The 18,700-nt window shown below is 44.6% G+C and overlaps 1 protein-coding gene across 1 annotated transcript; it reads left to right on the top strand.

Annotated features, from left to right (window-relative positions):
* The first annotated feature begins 1,069 nt into the window (after nt 1-1,069).
* Nucleotides 1,070-16,843, top strand: LOC125941085 (uncharacterized). Its single transcript, XM_049658016.1, has 5 exons — nt 1,070-1,096; nt 1,511-1,531; nt 3,318-3,543; nt 13,721-13,877; nt 16,832-16,843. The coding sequence occupies exons 3-5, from the start codon at nt 3,344-3,346 to the stop codon at nt 16,841-16,843; spliced, it is 369 nt and encodes a 122-aa protein (XP_049513973.1). The 5' UTR covers nt 1,070-1,096; nt 1,511-1,531; nt 3,318-3,343.
* Nucleotides 16,844-18,700: the final 1,857 nt, after the last annotated feature.

Genomic DNA, 18,700 nt, shown 5'->3' with positions numbered 1-18,700 from the left:
AAGAGGCGCATCAGTGACGCTAAGATGGAGATGCCACGGCCACTTGCCACAACTAAGAGAAACTCATGTCAACAGAAGTGGGGACGAAATAGCTCATGACACGAGTAAACGCGCAGTAATGCAGGAGAGTGCATAAAAAGGACACAGGAGGGAAATTATTTGGCATTGCCTCGAAGTAGCTACAACGCTATTTACAACCGCAGAGGTGCATTTTCAGCTTATTGGTAATTAGTCACCAATGAAGACTTTAGCGCTGAAGAGCTTAAGGCCACGATGATAAAGTCGTAAAATACCGCCTAAACGAGTTAAAAAAAAGGCTGTCTACATATTTTCCTATGTAACACACAGCGGATAGAACCATCGATAACATTCGAGAAACTCCCGATACATGCAGGCGCGTCCTAGGCTGAGTGGTAACACGTGTTAGATCGGTGAAACGCGTCACCCGAACAATATATAAAAGTACGAGTGTGAATATACCGTATTTACATAATTGTACGTTGACCCCCCCCCCCTCCCCCCATATCACATGTGTCAGGGAAAAACATTGCATGCCGAATGGTAAAGTCCACAACAAAAAATTATACATAACATATGGCCGGCAGTCAAATAACACGTAGACCTATAAGAGAAACACGTGAGCGGCGTCTGCTTTTCCATGAACTATCGATACTTCCCGGAAGCACCGGTATTCCGAGAGTCAGTGCCGCCGCAAATGGAACAGCGGGTCTTCCATCTACCATCAACAAAACCATTAGTTCTGTGTGCGCTGTAAAGCTTTTTAAAATGTTGAACAACATTTCCGAACAAACGCGTAGAATAGCCGAACGCTACGGGTAGAGCTGTAGAGAAAACATAAACTTGTAATTACATTGTAGCGTCCGTGATAACTGGTTTGTCTCCTTTTTATTGGTGGAGCCCAGTTTTAGTTTCGACCCCTCACTTCATATTTTCAATTTTAAAAAGTAGGTTCTCTTACAATTGTGCAAATACGGTAATATGAGAAAAAAGTACCTTTACTCCTTAGTTGTTGACATTTCCGGATGAACGTTTTTACTTCCAGCTCCCTATACACGCCCCCGACCTCCAACGACACGTGAGTAAAATTGTGAAAATTTCCTTTACGCATTGAAACTAGTTAACACTTTAAAGTAGCATATAAAATTGTATAATGCGATAAAAAACCACACGGTAACTAGACTATCGATCCCTGGGCCACTCAATTGAAAACGGAGAAAAATACATAATATGTGACACGCGTAAATTCCTTGCTTACAATGACAATACTATTTTCTCTCAGTGAAGGCATTACGCTCGCCACTGAAGTATCGCACAGCCACAGAGATCCGCCCCGATACCCAAGCATACACTAAGCTTCATTCCTTGCAAGTACCTACAAGACCACCTATAACCTATGCTTATAAGCAGTTTAAAGACGGTTCTGTCTCTGATACTTATAGTTTCATGTCAGCAAATTCATGTTTCATCTGCGATTGCTACTTTTTTTCAGGTGCAGGCCGCGATGACGTCAGTGAGTAAACTCACTTTTATTTTTTATGTCTGCCTTTCTTACGGTCAAGTTGTGCTATTTGAAGCACACCTGTTATTGCTACTAGTATCCCTATAAAACACTAAGGCTACTTTCACACCTAGCCTCGAAGAGGGGAGAAATCGCAGAAGCCTTCAGGAAATTCATTCGCTGCATGAATAAAGTGGGCGAAAAACTAGGCGACGAGCGTGATCGGTCTAGGAGCAACTTCACTGGTTTTTCAGTTAAGCGGAAAGTCGTCCCGCTTTACCGGAAGCGGCACTAGCGGGCAAACAGCCACTCGAATTTTCATGGTGAAACATCCCTAGAGACACACGGACGAGAGACGAACACAAGGACGAGCGCTCATGCTTGTGTTCTTCTCTCGTCCGTGTGTCTCTAGCGCTGTTTTAGCATGCAAGCGTCGTATCAGCCAGCATGCGTGCAGGCCCTATTAAACCCGCTTGTATATTGAACATGGTGGTCAAAGTTTCAGCAGTGATGTTCATCGATGCAGAAAAAAGTTACCCCGGACTGTAGGATAATACGCGCGGCCACTGCAGAGACACCTTCCACTAGCGCGATATTTCGTTCAATATTGCCGAGGAAGTGGGCGTTAGCAAAAGGTGAGGCAGCAAAGCCTTGGCATGCCCTAACTTCTCACGCCTTTGCAAAGCCGGGAGAGTTCACCATTGCTGCTTCAGGGGCGTCGTTTTTTTTTTCGGCTGCTCAGTATGCCTCACTTAAGTGGCCTAAATTGTTTTTTTCTTTGTTTTCATTATCCACCACTGAAATTCAGTGCTTTAGTAAGGCCTAAATGAGATGGACTGTGGGTGGAAGTGGCGCGCATTCAATTTGATGACACATGTGCCAATGAATATACAGTCTTTGAAATGGTATGGCGATTACGCCAGCAAACGTGCGCACAGTATATGTAAGTGTAGTGATAGCGGCGGTGGCAAAACTACTGTAGAAGTTTAGCACATGCATGGCAGTGAACTCACGCTTGCACTGGTCATCTTAATTTATGACCTCTTCCTAAGTATAGACGTAACCAAACGTAAACACCAATGCACAAGCGTAAACAAGAAAAGTGTGAACGGATCGACACACATGCGAAAATGAGCACAAATAAAAAAAAGGCAAAGAGCTGAAAAATGAGGGAATTGTTTAAGGTGACAAGGTTCATGCATATCCGCCTTTATGGCTTAAGCAAGAGATAACGCGTTCAATTCCCATCACGGTGCCCGCATCTCGATGGGAATTATCGTTGTTTGAACACGTAAAACCCCCTCCTTTCAATAATAGTTTGAAATAATAGATGCATAAGGTATTTTGTACTTGCTCAAATATACTGGTAGAGTATATAAATATTGCCGGGCTCTGTTGTAGTCAGAATAAATTGGATAATTCTCTCGGAATTCCAAAAAAAAACGCGCTTTCCATTTGAGAGGCTGTTGGCAGAGAACGAACAAGTTTTCCGAGATGAAACTCCTGACCCGAGTCATTTAGACCAAGAAGAATTCATTGCTGGGCAGGTTGGTATTGCATTGAAGAAGGGGACAATTAGCGCAACGAAACGACAACGTACACTGGAAAGGAAGACTTTGTCTTTGCCTTCCTTTCCTGCGTGCGTGGTCTCTTAGTTCTGCTAATTTTTCTCGCCAGCTATTAGACTGTCTACACATAACGCGAGCAGTGCTAGGTTCTATCGGAGTTCGAGATCAGTTTGGATAGCGTGGCTTATGTTGGGTGCCCTCTAACGTCGCCCGCGCCCTGCCCATTCCAGCGAAGGCACTGCCCAGTCGCGCGCCCATGATCTGCGTGTTCGGCGACGAGCTGCAGTCGTGGATGAAGTTTCCCCCGGACGGACTCTGCGACTACATCTTCTTCGACGCCATGGAGAAGGACGGGGGAAACAAGCTAGGCGGCCCGTACCAGGAAAACTTCCGGCACTTCCTTGACATGGCCGCATTCTACACGACAAGCGAGTTCGGCGTCGGGTTTGAGTACATGTGAGCTTTTTAGAAAGTTCTAGAACAGCAGGCGCATGAATGTGAATGATCGTTTATTTGAGCAGGGTGGCGCTTCCGCGGAAGTATTGAGAAAGGGGAAAGCGGTAAATTATATATGGTGGGCGCGTGATGAACTTGTAGTAAACTGTGCAGTAGCTTTAAGTTTTCCTTGCTCTAAACTCCCGGATTTCGATCACACGCCTGGAGTTAGCAATGACTCTACGATACTATTAAAATTTCACTCTGAAAGTACCAGTTAGAGAAGCAGACGAATAAATCAAATAAGCAAATTGGCAAAAGTGCGGTGGCAGGTCGTATCAAGTGACAACAACAAGAGTGTCGGAAGTATAAAGCAGATAGAGAACTGTTATATGGTATGATGATAACGTTGGCTAATATATTTGGCATTTATCATAGTTTTTCATTAGATTACTCGATAGAGGGCTGGAATTGAAATTCTTCAAGCCCAATGTGAATCGCAGGTACACTCTAAGCCAAAAGAGACTGACGGGGGTATAGGGGTTAGTCCTTTGAGGGACTAACTGCGTTGCCACAACCATTACTTCCTTTAAGGACCAACGGCAAGGGGACGAACTGTTAGTCCCCTAGCAGTTACTCCCTTGGAGATTAACGTTTGGTCCATCCAGTTACTCCCTGGCGGATGAAATGTTAGTCTCCCCAGTTGCTCCCCAAAGATTAAATGTTAGTCCCACCAGCTGCTCCCCGAGGACTAAATGTTGGTCATTGCAGTTACTTTCCGAGGACCAACCGCTCATCCTTCCAGTTACTCCCCAGGGGATGAACTGTTCAGCACTCCATATCTGTTGTTACTCCTTATAGGGTAAATTTTTTGCCTCGAACATGCCTTTCAGAGGCCCAAGACATGAGCAGAGCTGCTTGGGCTGGGATTAATTTTTTTTTTTATCTCGAACATGTTTTTCAGACAAAGAACAAGAGCTGCTTGGGTGCTTGTAACATAAAATATGGAGAAAATTTAAACAATAGAACACTTTATTATTTTTTACAGTAGCAACATGTGTGACACGCGCACAAGCGGAGTTGGCCGCACACCACTGTTAACACCGACCATGCGGCATATCGTCAAATGTTCTTTGTGCCTTTGGCGCAAAAACAATGTCGAATATCCAGTAAAGGGCAATCTGCGTGGAGAGGTCAGAGACAAGGTCACCTTCGTCGATCTTGATCGATTCGAGCTGTACATGGAGGGCTCTTGCTTGCAGCAGGCTATTGCCCTCGTATTTTACCATGGGCATATGATGCGACGCATCCGGGTGGTGCAAAAATAAATGATAGGGTTGTAAGTGTCAAGGCCAACACATGATCTTGAGGCACGCTGTAGATGAGTGGTCCATGCAACAGGTCTATTATCAGCGTGCAACTTACATATAATTTTACGTAAGGGGAAATAAAAGCCTCCACACTTTCCTTCACAACGCTTGACAGTCAAGCGCACAATCTGAAGCTGTAAGCTTCAGGTCTGAAACAAAAAGTTTTCACAAATTAGGCATGAAAACCCTCCACCCTGATTGCAAGACCTCATACATGAACACAGGCATTGAAAGACAATTTACACTGCAATTACAGTGGAACCCCGATTATAAGGCTTGGAGGGGAACACACAAAACCGCTCTATAATCGGGGCATTGTATAACAAAAGAAAACTAAGAATATAGGCAGTGACCATGTCTTGCCCAAAAAACGGGTACAGACCGCCTGAATAATGCAGCGGCACGAACCTGCACTGCTTGCAAGGAAGGTAGATTAAATTATTCAAAAATTAAGGTACTTATTCGATTGTAACACAAGTGTACTTTTTTAATAATTTTCGTTGTGTTGATTCGAATAACGACAAAATTGACCATTTAAAACAAATCTACCAAATCCCACGATTTCTTGCGTTACGTTGGCAACCTGTAACCTCACGGCTCGATCCAATCCATAAACAGGTCGACCGAAGTGCTAACTTCGAGGAGAGGCTGTTTTTGAGGTGGAGGGTCATCGTCTTGAAGTGAGTGCACGTGTACCCTGCAAGGTGAAAGGACAGAAAATTAACAAAACTTGGCAATGAACCACAGGAATACACAGTGTATCAATTGCTGCAGAACGATTTGTAGATGTTAGTTGTGTGAAAAGTTTATGCAATGTCGGTTCACATAAAGCCGTTGAGGAACCGCTGTGTAGCCTTTGGGTGTAGCAGTAGTTACAGTATGCCCAAATTTCTCTTGGCTGTACAAACATGCAACATGAATCAGCTATGGTGTGTACGTGTTGTGAACTACTTTGGCTGTATTGGTTTCCACTCGACAAAGAGCAGCAGTGTGTGTGGATTGCTAGCGGAAATTGGAAAATCTTCACTATCTGATCACTTGGCGTGGAAACAAGCATAGGAGTGCTGGTGTACGGGCACCCAATGCAGCCCTGAGAAATTTAAGTGCCAGGCGTTATAGAATATTTGCATGAGCTACCGGCATAGTTTTCATGCCTTTCAAGTCGACTATGTTGGCCTATGTCCACTATGTCACACAGTTGGTGCTCTCCCAGGCACATATTGAGGCACCGGCCAGTCTGCCCCATGTAAATCTGACCAAATATACGCATCATCAAAGGAATAGACCACACAACCCCTGACGGATACAAGACAAGTTTTGTGGTATCTTTAACTAAGCAAGCCTCTCCTTGCCTGGATGTCTTTCTCAATTCGCTTGTGGACTGCTATGCACATATATAACCAGAAAGAAATAATGTAGACAGGATATGGAAGACAGTCTGTAAGGGAACTGTGAAAGGCGAGCAGGCAAGCGAGGCTTGCTTGGTTAAAGGTGCCACTAAATTTGTGCAGTGTGTGTCCGAGGCAGTGTATTGTACTCCTTTCACATGTGGTCAAATGCACATAGTGCAGACTGGCCAATGCCTAAGTATGTACTTAAGATATCAACCATATTTGATTCAAAAGACCAGTATGCTCATCCGTCTTGGCCGTGCATTGCAGCAATATGAATTCTGGCCAGATTACACGAGCGTCACCTATGTTTCACCCTACAGTGGAAAATTGACACTTGAAATCAGTGAGGCATACCGCATAAATAAAAAAAAAGTGTGAGCCAGCCCCATTAGTAATGGTCTGCCTTCTCTCACAGTGTAAATTTTGTCCTGAAAAGTTAGATGAACTGACCGGCAAACTGAAGAGGACGCTACAAATTTCACCTAGAGGACACAGCTGGTTCTCAGAAAATGCACAAATACAGGAATAGGTATCCGTTAGCATACTGTAGTAATGGCGCAAGTTAGCTTCGACATTGCTGCCATACTTCAGCTGTCGCAACGCTACACCTTCACATTTCAAGAAATTTAAGCTCATCATATGTGTATTTGCCAGTGGCAGTTAATCTGAGAAAAAGACAGAAATTATTGTAAATAGCAATGTTAGAGTAACAATGGTAAGCAAAGGTAAGCACGCTGCACACTTAGACCTGTGACAAATTTGGCACACTACAGTTCGAATTCTAACATGGACAAAAACTGTTCATGTATGTAGCATAAGCAGAGAAAAAATACAGAAATAAAAGCTACAGCGCAAGGAACAGTTTCAAAACAATAAAACCAAAATAAGGAGTGTAATATACTGTGTGCAAAGCAAAAATAAAAGTGAACTTGCAGCCAAGTAATTGAAGCGAGAAACAAATGCTAAGCATCAAGACATGTTAGGTTTAGTTTTATATAGAACACGATAATGTGTGCATAATGTTGTGAACACAAAGAGGCAGCAAGTTGAATAACGTTGCATAGCGATTTAGCCTATTTAGTAAGCTGAGTTGAGCAATATGTGGATAAGCTTATACACAAATCATACTGAGATCGTAGTTTCTGGTACACGTACACTTCATACATACCTGACATGACATCCAGATTACAACCTGTGCTGCTGTAGCCGTGGCTGTGGGATCCCTGCACTTCCCTGCCATTATGTGGACACCGCTATAGGGTCATGGTCTCACCACTGCAAAATGAGTACTGTGTTAACTTACAGCATTGATTGGCACAATAAAACTGTCATATTGTGAACACATGTTAGGTGCACATAAAAACAGTCACGAAAATATGTCTGGACTAGTGCAGGGTGGCAACGGAGCACAAGGTCAAGTCACCGAAGAATGTCATGATAATAGTGACCCCTTCATCAAAGTAAAATTTTGAACACGCACGCAGCAGCACATAACAAGAAATGTCTGTTTGCATACTAGAGTTTGCTTTCATGACTTAGTTTAAACAGCTTTCCCCTGTCATGTTTAGTTACGTCAAAGTTATGGCAACACCTATTGTTTTGAAAAGAAAGCTGTACTAGCAGCAAGCTGTGACTGCTTACATTTTCGTTTTCTCCTCAAACTGCTCGTAAACCGAAAACCTGGTAAGCATAGATTATTTACAACGTCGAAGCGTTTATAAGCGAAAAAACGTAATTGCCGTAATAATCAGTGAAGATACAGATAAGTCGTTGTTATGCAACTTCAGCAGAAAAGCGGAAGCGCACGCACAGGTGAACACGATTATTTCCGAGCGTAATCTTTCTCATCGGAAGAAAACGCTTATCAGGATATTCAATTTCGCATCAAAGCAATAAATTTGCGTATATAAATTCGGACAAACAGCGCGCAGCATGCACAAGCACAGGTTTCACTGTTGTCGCAGAAGTTCTATTTCCTACGCTCGCAAGGTACGCTATGCACACACGAGGAGCACGAACAGCACACGTGTACTTAGCAAGCACGACTGCTTACCTTTTCAATGGTACGACGCTCTCCAAGTTGCCGGTGCTGCGTCGACGACATTACTCCCATCATAGATGTCGCTGCGTAGTAGACGAGCTGAGGCACGCTAACAATACGCATTATTTCTTTTCGACGTCCACCCAACTTTCCACGACAACCAGACAAAGGCCACGACATAAAAATCGTTGGTCCACATTGCCTGGCGCACCACGCATACGGCGAGTTTGCCGCGAGACACGAGGTATCTTCTGGCACTTTTGTGCACGCTAACTACGTCCCATTTCATTACAGCAAACACAAAAACACACGATCAAGCAAACACATCGTGAAGCGCAGTTACACTCGCACAGACGACCGCCATCTTGAAGACTGAGGAAAAACAACAGTGCCACCTGCATACTTGTGAGGTTGTTGTGGCCTCCGTGATGCCAACAATATTAATCAGTAAACTCATGTTTCGTGCCGTGGTACGCCCAGCTACGTATATATGTTGCGAGGCAAAACAAACCACCGAACAGTCCACATTTTACGCTATAGTTTATCGTAGAAATAAATTCTATCACGTATTTTCTATTTTGGATTGCTTCCGTGGTCTGCAGCCAGCAAAACCATGGCCTTAGAGATCAGGTTACGTTATCCTTTGAAAGCGGTCGCTGGGGCGTGAGTTCAATGATTTTGACTGCCTGCGCCATCACTTCGTTTTAGATAACTTCCTGCTGTCGTTAACATCAGCTGGAGGCTCAGAAATTGTCGAAACGATCTCTGCAGTGTGCCTCGATCGTGGTTTTCGCATAAAACCCAGAATTGCTTTTAAATAAAAATTTTTGGCAAACTATGTAACACTGCGATTTGCCTGTAAATTGGGCTCGATATGATAGACTAATAAGCGGTATTATTAGCCTCTCCCCGAAACCCCCCCCCCCCAAAGAAAAAAGAAAAAAATCAGAGCCTTCCACTATTTGAAGATCGAAGATCAGCGAGGCTGTTGGTTTTGCTTCGTTATATTTCAAATTCTTTTACTTTGGTGGTTATGTTAAATGGTTGGAAATACACAACACATAACTTCGTTGCATCGCCGCGCGCCGTATTCTGTACGTGCGAGTGAAAACGAGTTTAGGCGACTAGATTCGCACCACCTTGCAGCATCGGCCTCAGCACGTTGGGCCGTTACGCGTATCGGCTTCTCGTCGCTTTCGCACCCATTCGCGCTGTTGAGGGGGCCGGCGCTCCTCGAAGGCGCGCTCTTCCTCTTCGGAGTGAGCGACACGGGTCTTACCCATACCGGCTGCACTGTGTGTGGTCAGCCAGCGCTGCTTTTGTTATCAGCGGATGCTAAAGAAGAGGACTGCTTCTGATCACGTGCGTGCCGCGGTGTGAAGGGAGTGATATAATATATATATATATATATATATGTTAGCAAGATCCCAGCACCAATCATAGTCGCAGCTTTTGCTGAGATACTATATATATGCAGTCGTTCAACAAAGAGCCGTAATTGAACAGTCATTCAACCGTGGTTCTCGCAATCTACTGTTGGTCGCGACCTTGTACGGGGGCTGCGTAGCTTCGCAGTTTATTGCGATGTTCTCGGGCTATTTTTGTCGCAGGTTGTTCGTTAATGAGCTGACTCGACTGCAGCTTCAGCCGCTGACGCTTTGGTGCAACCATTTCTTTCATTTGTGTGCATGCGTATAAATTTGCAAAACGTAGTCCCCCTACGCCAGCCCGCACGACAATCTGGCTCGTGAATAGACATGTGAGCGCGTGCAAATGCAGCATGCATGCGGCGTTCTGTAGGAGTGCAACGGTTGCATGACGAGAGCAAGCGTTGCCGTTCGTGCTTCCATTGCTCGCTTTCAAACCGGAGACTAAACACTTAGTCCTTCGATTTTGGACATGTCAGCCATCTTGTTCCAGTTGGTCCCTCTGGGGACTAAATGTTAGTCGTGAGGACTAAAAGCTGCAGTTGCTCTCGTTTTCTCCATTTTTGGCTCCATGAATACTCCATGAAATAATTTATGATTGCGCGCGTGCATTGACGCTGCAAACTTCAATTTTTGTTATGGTGCTTTTATTTAAGTTGTGTAACACCCCTATTACACGGGCACTTTCAACTGCCGTTCAGTTGAGTGGCACTGGACACTGATTGAACTAAACAAGGGCCGTACTCTAGTCCACTTCGGCGATACTATCGCCTTTGCCAATGGCGCGCGCTGATTGCCTATTTTAGCTAAATTTGATGAGCTGTTTGGCTGATTGAGCACGACGTCATCCAATTTTGCTCAACCAGCAAATCAGCGCGAGCCATGACAGCGATATTGTTGCCGAGGCGATACTATTGCCAATGCGTATCGTTTCAGATTACGGCCCCAGCAGTCTATTAGAAGTTACACGGTACTTCCACGTTTAACATTTAGTGTAGCATTCCACATTTAACATAATCACCATCCTCATCAATATCATCAGTCTATTTTTATGCCCACTGCCGGACGAAGACTTCTCCCAGCGATCTCCAATTACTCTTGCCATACAAAAACTTGTTAGTGTAGGACTCTGACATCATCTATTTTTATAACTGTTTGCGAGTTTGTCACGATACTAAGTTAAGATAGCTGACCTGGTACTATTTTACAACACACTGCTTCAGCCAACCCGAAGCTAAGATTTCAGCATGCGCATAATTCTCATAAACTACTCATGGTGCGCCCAGGCTGTCCTCACGCTTTCTAAGAAGGTTCATGCAGCAGATAGCCGCCGACACAAACACACAAGCTGGAGACGCAGTATTCAAAAGGCCGTGTGATAGAGAAAAATTGATTGATCTCTTTTTTTAGAGCAATTAGTCATGACGCGGAAGTGAAACGTATATTCCAAGAAGCAGTCGGCAGCTTCTTAGCACATTCACAAATACAAGTCCATAAATGTGCAGTCTTCTATGAATGACAGTTTCGCTGTGAAGGCAAAGCAATGACAGTGATGGCAAGCAAATGAGGCCTGTGCTGCTGCGCAGTATAATCTATATCTGAGAGTTTAGCAGGCGTCATAGGTATATCCGACGTGACGGTGAGTGCTTTGTCAGAGCTCCAACGGCATCGCGCACTCTCCCTTACACGTCTTCAAAGTTGAGTCACATCGTCGCCTCCGAGCGGCGACGGTAGTTATCTACAAGGAATGCCGGCTCGCGTAGACGCCGACTGAGTTTTATAGCAAGACACGTCCATGCACTGCTATGTTTACTACCTTTCTAGGTTTCCGTAGTGCTGGGCATGGTTCCAATTAAATTACTTGGCGCTACAGCAAATGATACCTTAATATTCCTATTGTATGAAGCATACGTCATCAATAGACCAATTCGTTTATTAAGCAAACATTCATAACGTTTCTATGCGTACATTATTGACCAATAGGTAAGCACAAAACGACAAAGTATCGCCATCTCGCGGATATGCGTGGTGATGATTATGTGACGTACGTACTAGAGCACTGCACGGGCTCGGGCTTACCCGAAAGCCCGTGCCCGGCCCGGCCCGTGGCCTTGGTCGGGCCGGGTAGTGCAGTTTTTTCACAGGCTCGGGCCGGGCTCGGGCACGGCATGGGCTTTTTGACCCGGGCCTGGGCCGGGCTCGGCTATTTCGACGCGGGCCCGGGCCGGGCTCGGACTTTCTGGTGGTGCATGTTGCAGCGAGTTATCCTCACGAGTCTCGACTCTGAAAAACATGTTGGCCCGGCGCAGCTGGAAGATAGCAGTGCTACTCCTGCGTACTTCCCTTCTCTTCTTCCATCATATTTTGCGCTGTTTCAACAGAATGTAAAAGTCCAGAAAGACTGAAGTCGCCTCAAACCAAAGGATGCCATTGTATTCCTTACCTAAATCAGTGTTATTAATGCTTTCAGCGCGTTGTAAGCGCGTTCGCGACTTGCTGATTCTTCAAATGCGAATTGGTAAAACTATGACTGGTAAGATAAGATAATTCGTCACGCGGCTGAAATATGGCACTGCGTCCATCTATGATTGCACGCCTGTTATCAATCACCCGCCTAGCAGCAGCTCATTACGCTGCACCATGGAGGAACGAGAAGCTTTCTTTCTCCATTTACTCCATCCATGCGCTGCGCTCACGACCTGTCGTGGCTGCGCTTCGGCTATAGTGTACTACAATACGGTTGAGTGGAACGAGCGGCTGGGGCGTCGCATGCTTTGCACTCAGGCGCCCGACGTGGAAAAAAATACTGCGGCGTTGTGGCGATAGAAGTGGATTGGGCGGTATCAAAGTCGCGCCGTTGGAAACTGCTGGTCATACTGCTCGGCAGGGTCATTCGTACTACTTCGCACGCTGGTATTAGTGTTCAGATCGCTCAAATTGTGTTCATAATCGCATATTACATGTATTTATGCCTTAAGAATAAATTCCTTTCATTCTCTTCTTTATTTGATATTTTTAATGCCATTCCGTTGTCTTTTCCTGTCTCGGGCCGGGTTCGGGCCGGTTTCGAGCCGGGCTCGGGCGGGGCTCGGGCCTAAGGTAAAGAGGCGGCGGGCCGGGCCGGGCGGGTAACGTAGAATACTTCCGGGCCCGGGCCAGGCCCGGGTCTCGCCATAAAACTTTTGGTCGGGCTCGGGCGGGCCGCCCGATGTAAAATCGGGCCCGGGCCGGGCCCAGGCTGACAAAATCGGCCCGTGCAGTGCTCTATATTACGTACATTCATAGAGTTCCCGATAAAGAAGCACGTACGATGTAGTGCAAGGACTGTAGCGACCATACTTGTAGTAAGCCTTTTAGCGCACAGAACAAGAGGGACCATATAAAAGTCGTAAACAAAGCACTGAATATTGTATCTGTGTGCTATAAGGCTAAAGTGAAACAGCTTACGTACCCAAACGTAAATTATTTTATGAAATGAAGCATGGCAACTCGGCGAGCAACCTGCTACGCGCCCGTACTCTTCGCAGCACCGCGCAGCAGTCTGCCGCCGTCATGGCAGGGCTGGAAGTTGGCTAACGATGACCGAGCACAAAGGAAACTGTAGCTTTTTACGTATGTGTATGCAAGGTTCATTGAAGTGTGTTCGCTCCGTATTCTCAGGTTGTAGGAGACTGTGATTGCATTTTTTCTCCGAGACAACTGTACTTCACCACCGGGGAGGTGTTTCTGGAGTCCCTTCTAGTCACTCTCCTTCCAGACCTTAACAAACAAGCATGGAAAAATCCATCTAAATTCCGTCTCATCACTTTTTGTCATTCTTGTTCTCTGCCAGACTCGAGCTTGCAGGTGGAAAACTTATGCGTGTGTTCCAAATGTATGCCACACAAATGTATGTTGATGTATTATATTGGCGTACACGAGTGCGTACACATCTCTATCAAGGGATACATATAACGCGCGTTTCAGGAGCTGGCCCGCCGTACATGAACTGGTCAAGGAGCCGGCCACGGAGCGGCAGCTGCATCGTCTCCTCACTCAGAAGATCGTGCACTTTGGATTCTTAAACACTCATCTGTACAACTTCGGGGCGCGGGACCTCAAAGGACTCCTACAAGTTCTCAAGGTATCAAGACGAGCAGCCTCGATGTGGCGACAAATTATGCAAATGTTTGCAATTCATAATTAGTGTCTGCAGAATGAGGCGTCAAGTATGTAAGGTCAGACGAAGGCTTAGAGCTCCTCGTGCTACTTGCTAAAATGGGCAATGTACTTGCACTCTCACCATTCGCACACAGAACTTGACAGAGCAGTTGAAGATATTTGTGCAGGCCTCGCAATTGTAGGGCGGGGATGTACGTTGACACAAAAGAGCTCAGCGGTATTCTGATATTGCTCAAATTTCGCAGAGATCCCATTTTGTGGTAATTATTATTCCATATTAAGGTTTGCAGTGTTATATATATATACTTGCCGGTTTGTCGAAAAAATGTAGAAACCTTGCCTTTTTTTACCCCCTCGCTTTGAGTATTGGCCGAACGATGGCGGCCAGATTACTAACTGGTCGTCTCCGTGTTCTACAGTGCGACAAAGCATGCCCTTTGATATTGGGTTTCATTACTTGCTCAAGGGTGGGATGTGTGGGCTTCTCGTGTGGCGCAGACGAAGGCCAATTTGCATTTCTTGGCAAATCAAGCTATCATCATCATTACCCTGTATCATCATCAGCCTATATTCATGACCACTGCTGGACGAGGGCCTCTCCCATGCGATCTCCAATTAGCACGTCTTGCGCTAGCTCATTCCAACTTGCGCCTGGAAATTTCCTAACTTTATTACCCAACATAGTTTCTGCCATCCTCGACTGCACTTCCCTTCTCTTGGTATTCATTCTGTAGCTCTAATGGTCCACCGGTTTTCCATCCTACGCATTACATGGCCTGCCCAGCTCCATTCAGGCTATAGTAACACTGCAAATGATCGGGAGCGTAAATTTGTTGATGCTGGAAATGTAAGTAAATTTGAGCGAAAAACGCTGTTTGCCGAATGCGTGGCAATGCCTAGGTCTGGAGGCGAGACGAGTACACTCTGTGTGCCATTGTGTGGACATTTCAACTCTCGCCAACCACTAGCCAACGCTACTCAGGTCGTGTACTCCTTGAAATATTAGTGTTTCACTATTCCTTTTGAAATTCTGACCAGCGTACTAGCATATCATTTATTAAAGTTTACTACGAGTGCGGTACCCTTGCAGTTTCATTTGCATGACGACCAAGCGTAATTGGCCTCCTTCAGCGAAGGTACTCGAAGTGATGTATATTTATCTGGCCGAACAGTGCGGTTTGTATCCTGATTGATTTCTTCAAAGAACATTAAATTTCCTATTTTATTTTCTGCCAAGAACATAGTGACTACCAGTCTAGTCTAGATATAACGTTTGGCGTAAGAAAACTCGCTAGCTTTTTATTATTCGAATCTTCAATTAGTACAAGTCGTATGCGCTGTCTCATTATATGTCGTACAATCACCGAACTAGTGTCGAACCCTCCTTTTATCCAGGGGTAAATAATTAAAGTGCTCTGTGGCACGTTATACGCTTAAAATGTTTTAAAAAGCAATGAGATAGGTGGTGAGGGGGAAAGGGGAAGAGGCAATAAGCTGAGCGCGGTTCATTTTGTCGGTAGTTTGTTTGGTCATTATTGATGTCCCATTGCCATCTGAAATTATTCTATAATTATTTGATTTTTGTATACATAATATCTTGGCACCGATGGGTCACAGTTATGTTACTCGTCTATTGCACGGCAGAAGATCTTTCAACAACCCAGAACATTTTCGCAACTGGGAGTGAAACGCAAGTGTTAGTGCTCTGGTACCTAATAATATTACAACCTTTTTTTTTTCATTGTTGCAAAGCAATTTATTTTTACCTATCTACGCCCTGTGTTCAGTAATTGCTAGCAATGATAATATATCCGACAATTGTGTGTGCATCACGCCTGCGTGGCAAACTGCGCCACGAAACTGTTGCCGTTTGATCGTTATCATCTTATTCCATAAAGGGATAAACTCCCTAATCTTTATGGTCTTAATTTATTACATAGCACGTTGGTTACTGTAACATCGCTGTTCTCTGAATTTGTGACAAATGTTACCAGCTAGCTTTTCGATTGCGTTATTATTACCGTCAACGCGTTGTAAATTCACTGAAGAGCAGAATGTTCACGCAGACTTATTTTATTCGATGAAGCCTGCCGCCATTAAACAGAACACCTCCTTTGTAAATGCCATAATTTCACCGGTCTAGCCAATCCCCCGATGCCGTCATCTGCAGTTTCCTTCTCTTGGCACTTGATTTGCTGTAACGCCATACCACTAGTCGTATGCTCTACGCATTACATATCCTGCTCCAATTAAACTGAATTTTGGGGTTCTTACGTCCCAAAACGACAACTTGATTATGAGGCATGCTGTAGTGTGGGGGACTCCGGAATAATTTTGACCAATAATTTTGATCTTTAACGTGCCCCCATGCACGGGACACGGGCATTTTTTGCATTTCTCCCCGTAGAAATGAGGCCGCCGCGGCCGAGATTTGATCCCGCGACCTCGTGCTTAGCAGCGCAAGACCTTAGCCGCGAAGCCACCGCGGTGGGTGTGTTGCATGCTCGTCACCGCTTCCTTTCATTCTCACACAGAGCACCATACACTCGCACTTCACCTCCAATACGCACGGTAACTACGTTCTAGCTGTTAACGTTATGTGCATTAGCTTTAAGCTGAAAGTTTGTTGCCCGTCCTTTGCTTACTTTCTAGCTTCTTCGTTATTTCCCTTTATGCCATTAGTTCAATAACGTAGTCATTGAAGTTATACTTCTATTTTGAAAGATACCAGTATTCTGGCAATAACAACCCAGGACTGTGTAAAAATGAGTTGCAGCCTATTATCAAAATTCCGGATTCCGTACTTTATGAATAAATATAAACCTACCTTATGACTGCTTCAAGTGGCTGGTCACTATCCAGAAACTTCAAATATAGCCAAGTTTGTAATGACACGATTTTGGCACATACTTTTAGGGGGAAGAGTGACTGTTTGCTAGCCTAGGTGCAGTTACAACTACTCGAAGGCCCCTTGAGCAACCGCAGGCACCGTCTCGTCACTGCAGTATTTTAGCCACAAGGTTCGCTATATTTGGTCACAAACTCTCTCATGAATCTTGTTGTATAGTGTGACTGCTGCCCCATATATTGATGTACATCACATCGACAATCAGAACTTTAACAGGTCACATGAGAGCCTCTCATATTCGCTTATGGTAAATAAGAGTTTCTCATTTGTCCGACACAAGTGTAGTCCAATGCATCTTGGTTGTTTTCTCTACTTTGCCTGGTCAAAAATAACGCGTGTTTTATTGCCATTTACACATCCATTAAAGGAGAAGTGGGGAGGAGTTGAAAGCCTATCGCAATTATTTATTATTGAGTGGCGGAGCTGAATGGAAGACAGTTGTTTCACGGAATTCTACACTTAATAGAGACTTCCACCATAATTAATGAAAGCGGCAAATGAAGGGAACCTATGTGTGGTACGACACGCGATGCGGAACGATTAGCTGATATCTAAGGCAGGAATGATGTAATAAGTTACCAATAATGGCAAATCTCTTCATCATTTCTTATTTTGAACAACGTTCTTTGTCTTCGCAGGCAGTGTCGGCTATGCTGGAATACAGGAGGACTGAGACGCAGCCATGTTACATGGTGTTAGCTACTTCTTTTCCCGAACATGGATGGGTGACGCAGACATTGCGGGCCTTTCGGTGAGTTCTCGCCATAATTTCTCGGCCGTATTCCTTGGTTTTTTTCTACGGCAACTTTGGGAGGTTAAACCCACACTTGATGATAGAAAATTTCCTACGGGACATGGTCAATAATATTATTTGCCAAGCGGCGCGGATTGGGCTACTCCATTACTGTCACTGCGTTTTTGCGTGGCCGGAATACTGAACCGGGATGTGCGAGCTTCAGCGTAAAAGCGTGTAGCATCTTATAGAGCCAAGAGTTTCAAGAAAGCTCTAGTCTAAACGAACGATAGCACAAAAATAAAATTGCTCCACAAATTGCACTCTAATCTTTATAGGGGCAAAATATGTCCTCTCGAGGAGCTGAAATGACCTCTATGAGCAAGTCTGTGTGGAATGCTCTTAACGAGCCTGACAGTCAAGCTGTGTGCGACGACGGAACAAGGCTGTGCGCAAGAGAAAATCAATTTTCTCTAAAGGCTTGCGCACTTACACCTAAACTTGCTTTTTTTTTGTTTCCCTTTTTGTTATTTGCGTTTGTGCTTTAAACTGAAAAGTTACTTTCAGAGAAAATACTACGTTGAGCTAGAATAAAAAAATTTGGCTTCTGTAATAACGAAGTGGTCATTCGTAGCGAGAACAGAACTTCCGCAAACAATAACGAAAAAAAAATGAAAAGACGTTATGGCGCCGCCTATTTTGTACTATGGTACCGCTCTTGTCACGTCTGCAGTGGCTCGTTAACGGAGAACAGCAGAGAGGAAGGACACTTTGGGGATTGCGTCAACTCGTTAGTTTGGGCGTGGGTGATTGAAATTGAAGAGCAGCAACGAAACATTTGATGGCAATTTTCTACGAAACCTATTTATTTAATATAATTTGTATATATTCAGAATACAAGTCATCTACATCTAGATCAATGATCTGTCGGCCTAACGTGGCCTTTTATTTTCCTTTGTGCCCTTAAATTAACCAAACTAGACAGATAAATCAGTCAAATTGTAAGTGTATTGTAACTGTCTCCTCGTTCCATTTTTCAGAGAAATATTCTTGCCAGATATTATCATATCTATGGGAACGCTGTTCGCGGATGACAGCGTATCTGCTAGCTGTTTGACCTTGCCTGCCAATTTCCTTTCCGTGC

This window comes from Dermacentor silvarum, chromosome 10, assembly GCF_013339745.2.
Source record: "Dermacentor silvarum isolate Dsil-2018 chromosome 10, BIME_Dsil_1.4, whole genome shotgun sequence".
Classification (NCBI taxonomy): Eukaryota; Metazoa; Arthropoda; class Arachnida; order Ixodida; family Ixodidae; genus Dermacentor; species Dermacentor silvarum.
Note: the sequence above shows the minus strand (reverse complement) of the source record. Positions and strands in the feature narration are given on the sequence as shown.